Source organism: Arachis ipaensis, chromosome B07 (genome assembly GCF_000816755.2).
Source record: "Arachis ipaensis cultivar K30076 chromosome B07, Araip1.1, whole genome shotgun sequence".
Lineage (NCBI taxonomy): Eukaryota > Viridiplantae > Streptophyta > Magnoliopsida > Fabales > Fabaceae > Arachis > Arachis ipaensis.
Genome location: NC_029791.2, coordinates 4437772 through 4442248, shown reverse-complemented (window position 1 = coordinate 4442248; position 4477 = coordinate 4437772). Strand labels below are relative to the sequence as shown.

The following is a 4477-nucleotide window of genomic DNA, read 5'->3' as shown; positions in this document are numbered from 1 at the left end:
GTCAGATTCTTTAATGTCTTCTCCTGGAACCTCCTAAAAATCACTTTGTTCTCCTCCGAGAGATCCTTAAAACTCACTTTATCGAAAAATAGATTTTCCCATAAAAAAGAAAAAAAATTACACTCCAAATCACTTGAAATACACCCAAATATCACTCATATACACCTACATTTATTACTTGATTACATGAGATCAGAATAAGATATTACAAAGAATAGATTACAGAGAATGCAAGTATAGAGATTTTTTGTAATCGGTTACCTGATGCATTGAGACCAAGGGCAGCCCCTATTATTTTGGGTTTAACTTTAAACGAACCATGGCTTGTTTCCAGTTTGTTTTTGTCCAAATTAAAGGAATTTGCCAACTCCTTTAACAGTTTGTGCGGAATATTCATTGGCGGGATGTGCATGAGACCACCAAATCTTGATTCGCGAACAATGGCCTTCTTTTCCTCAATCATGTTTTCAAATTTTTCACTCAATAGTCGCGTGGCACATTTCAAGTATTTGGTTTGCTGTCAACAAAGCAAAATCAGAGTGATTTAAATAACTTATATTTATATTAGAAAAAATTGACTTGTTCTAAGTTATATATATGTGCTTACATTGTATTTTTTTCACCTTAGTTCTTGGTTGTCATTTTACTGTAAGGAATAAAAAATACTGTCAATAGATAAATATACCAGCCAAGTAATAGACATATACACCTAAATAACAGCCACATACATCCAAATACTAGTCCCATACACCCAAATCCACTCCTATACATATTTATTATTTTTTGGATTACACAAAATTAAATGAGTTCAAAATGAAATTCAACTCAACCAACAATGCATTTAATGACACTACAAAGTCAAGCATAAGTACAATAGCAGCAGTTACATTTCAATACTCTTAATATATATATCAGTCCCATATACCTCTATTTTTTTTGGATTATATGACATTATATTAGTTCAGAATGATATTTAAGTTCAAAGTGCCACTAGAAGCACCAGTCACATTCGAATTCCGACATATACACCAAAAAATCGGCCATATACACCCAAAAATGATTTCACTTGAAATACAATGCAGAGTTTATATGTATACAAACTCACTTCAAAACATGCAAACATGCACAAAAATAGATGAAAACACACGTTAAACTATTCACTAGAAGCACGTAAAACAGCGTAAACGACTTGAACAGTTTCATTAAAACAGCAATATCAAATCTAAACCAAGAACAGTGAAACAGAAAGAGAAATCTTAAAAACCTAGAAGATAAGTTAAACAGTACCTTGAATAATGTTTATTCTTTCTGTTTGGTGTTTTTTTATGGAGATTTTGATGTTTGCTGGTTGATTTCGTCGAGTGTTGGCGAGGAGTTTAAACATTTCTTCAGAGATTCCAAATGTGCCTTGAATCTCGACGGTTGCATTTTTGATTGAGAAAGAAGAAGAGTCGGTCATAATGTGAGTAGCGTACTTTGAAAACGGTTCAGTAAGGCGCGTGTTTAACACGCTTGAATTGGGTGAGAGTAGTTTTTGTTGAATTTAGCCTAACTTATAAGATTTGTAAGCCAAAAAAACTTGTATATATAGCATGACTGTTTTAATTATTAGTTTAATTTTTTTAGTCTAACAATTTAATAACATATTTTTAAATATTGTCAACTAATTTTAAAAAATATACACATATCATCCTTCGTTAAGAAATGTCAATTTGCACAAGAGCCCAAGGAGCCTTCAGATTGACAAAACATGCCATGGCATTGGCATGTGTGTATATGGTGTGTAAAACAGCTGCTCTCTATTTTTCTGAGCATTATCCTTTTGATTACCGCCCCATCTTTCATAGCATTTAGTGATTAGTTTTTTGATTCAATGAATCGAATCCTCAAGTGACGTAACGGGAAACCCCTCTTCACATGCATACAATTACTCCCTGCATGAACTAATTAGAACTCAAAATTAAGCAAAGCCTAGACAAGAATTTTAATGAAACTCAATGTTAATGTCATACCCTTTTGATATTAGTCAGATACAATGACGTAAAAGGCTACCTTATTCGCAACTAATTATTATTATTATTATAGCTATTAACATATGGTTTTGTTATTTACACGATGCTTAACTTGTTATAACGCAAAATTTTATCCTCTAATTCATGTTAGCTAAAATTCCACGTTTTCTGAGCATTTATTATTGTAGTCTGAAACGACGTCGTCGTTCAGTTATGATAGTTACGTAACACACCGTCAAAACGACGTCATTTCCATCACGTAGCAACTCCGCTTCTTCATCTTCACGATCTCTCTCTGCGCCTCCGCGAACAACGCCTGCTCTGCCGCATCACCGTCATAACCGATATCCGCTGGAGGAACCATCTCCTCCTTGCTGTTAGCAGGTCCAATCACGAGCAGCGTCGCTCCTTTCAGCACGCACCTCGCCGCCGGAAGCTCAAGCTCCGGCGCGTACCACATCCTCATCCTAAGGTCCGGCACCACACGCTCCGCCGTTAGCTCCGTCGCGCCTTCCTCCTTCAGCGACTCCCTCAGATCTCGGATCTCGTCCTCCCCCATGGACAACTTCCCCTGCCTCCTCGCATCACTTATCGTCGCCGTCTTCAGCGTCGGAAACTGCGCTAGCATCTGCTTCAGCAAGAAATGCCTCGCCGACGCCGAGATCAAGCACGAGATTGTCCACATGATCCGAGCCTTGAACTCTTCAGTCGGCACCGACGGCGGCGGATGAGGCACCGTTTCATCCTCCTGTTGTTCCTCTTTCAACGGCACCGACTCGCCGTCGTTAGATCGGCGAAACGAAGTCGCGCAGAGAACACCGCAAGTCTTGAGCTCGCTGCCGTAGATCGCTTTCCATTTGAGGAACTCCTTGTCGACGGTGCCGCCAATGGTGTGGAGCTCGAAATGAAGGTGCGTGATGCGGCGGAACGGTTTGAGTAGCTTCGGAGCGCACTGGCACAGAGAATCAGGGACAGAATTATCGCCTTCACCACCGCGGTTGCTGTGACGGTTGTTGCGGCGGCGGAATTTAGCGATGAGGTAACTGACCACTGATTTAACTAAATTTACAGGATTGCCCCTGCTGAAATTGTTATTATTTCCATTATTATTTTGATTATTGTTGTGGTGAGGGCGTTGAGAGACGAAGAGTGGGAGTGAAACGACGTCGGTTTGGGGGATAATAGAAGCGAAACGCTTGTTTAGTGTGAGGCAACGAACGAGGGTCTTAGCGTCTTTGACTCTGTTGAGTATAAGCTGGATAACATCGTCCGGTAGTGTGTCAAAGGGGCTGTTTGGCTCTGGCTCTTTTCTTTTGTAAGTAGAAACTGAACCCATTAGAATTGAAAGTTTGAAACGGAAAGGTTAAAGAGAGAGGTTAAAACTTTAAACTGGGGATGTCAGATATTTGCGTGTATGAGAAAGATAGATGATGGTGAAATAGGAGTGTTGATAATGGTTATGTAACGGAGAGGAAAAGCGTTTGAACGCGGTTTTGAACCTGGTTTTCTCAGAGGGGAGAGCGAAGGTTGTAGGAAGATTCGAGTTAGCGGTTTCCAAATGGGAATTGTGAATGGAAACGGGGTTAGGACTGAGAATTTGAGAAACAAACAAAAATATTGGATAAGTGAGTACTGAGTATTGCTATTTTGCTACTAAGTTGCAATAAAATAAGTCCTTTCCCCTTAATATATTTTTTTTTTAAAGAAAGGAAGAAAATATCCTTTTTCTTTGTGGGATGGAACCAAGTTAAGGATACGTTGAAAACAAGAATTATTCCACCATCCACCGTTTTTTTAATTTAATTGGATGCATAAATATTTTATATAATTATATAATTAGGAACCCATTAGAATTGAAAGTTTGAAACGGAAAGGTTAAAGAGAGAGGTTAAAACTTTAAACTGGGGATGTCAGATATTTGCGTGTATGAGAAAGATAGATGATGGTGAAATAGGAGTGTTGATAATGGTTATGTAACGGAGAGGAAAAGCGTTTGAACGCGGTTTTGAACCTGGTTTTCTCAGAGGGGAGAGCGAAGGTTGTAGGAAGATTCGAGTTAGCGGTTTCCAAATGGGAATTGTGAATGGAAACGGGGTTAGGACTGAGAATTTGAGAAACAAACAAAAATATTGGATAAGTGAGTACTGAGTATTGCTATTTTGCTACTAAGTTGCAATAAAATAAGTCCTTTCCCCTTAATATATTTTTTTTTTAAAGAAAGGAAGAAAATATCCTTTTTCTTTGTGGGATGGAACCAAGTTAAGGATACGTTGAAAACAAGAATTATTCCACCATCCACCATTTTTTTAATTTAATTGGATGCATAAATATTTTATATAATTATATAATTATATTTATTTTTTTAAATAATATTTATATAATTAATATAAAAAATAATTATTTTTATTATTGTGTTATTATGTAATTAGATCTACGTATAAATTTTTTTTATACTATCAGTGTAT

At 37.4% G+C, this 4477-nt stretch overlaps 1 protein-coding gene across 1 annotated transcript; it reads right to left on the bottom strand.

The window, feature by feature from the left end:
- On the bottom strand, nt 1755-4272 carry LOC107608682 (F-box protein At5g46170). The gene is made up of 2 exons (XM_016310391.2): nt 3857-4272; nt 1755-3344 (listed from the first exon to the last, which is right to left on the bottom strand). Exons 1-2 carry the CDS (start codon nt 3858-3860, stop codon nt 2248-2250), a joined length of 1101 nt encoding a protein of 366 aa, XP_016165877.1. The 5' UTR covers nt 3861-4272; the 3' UTR covers nt 1755-2247.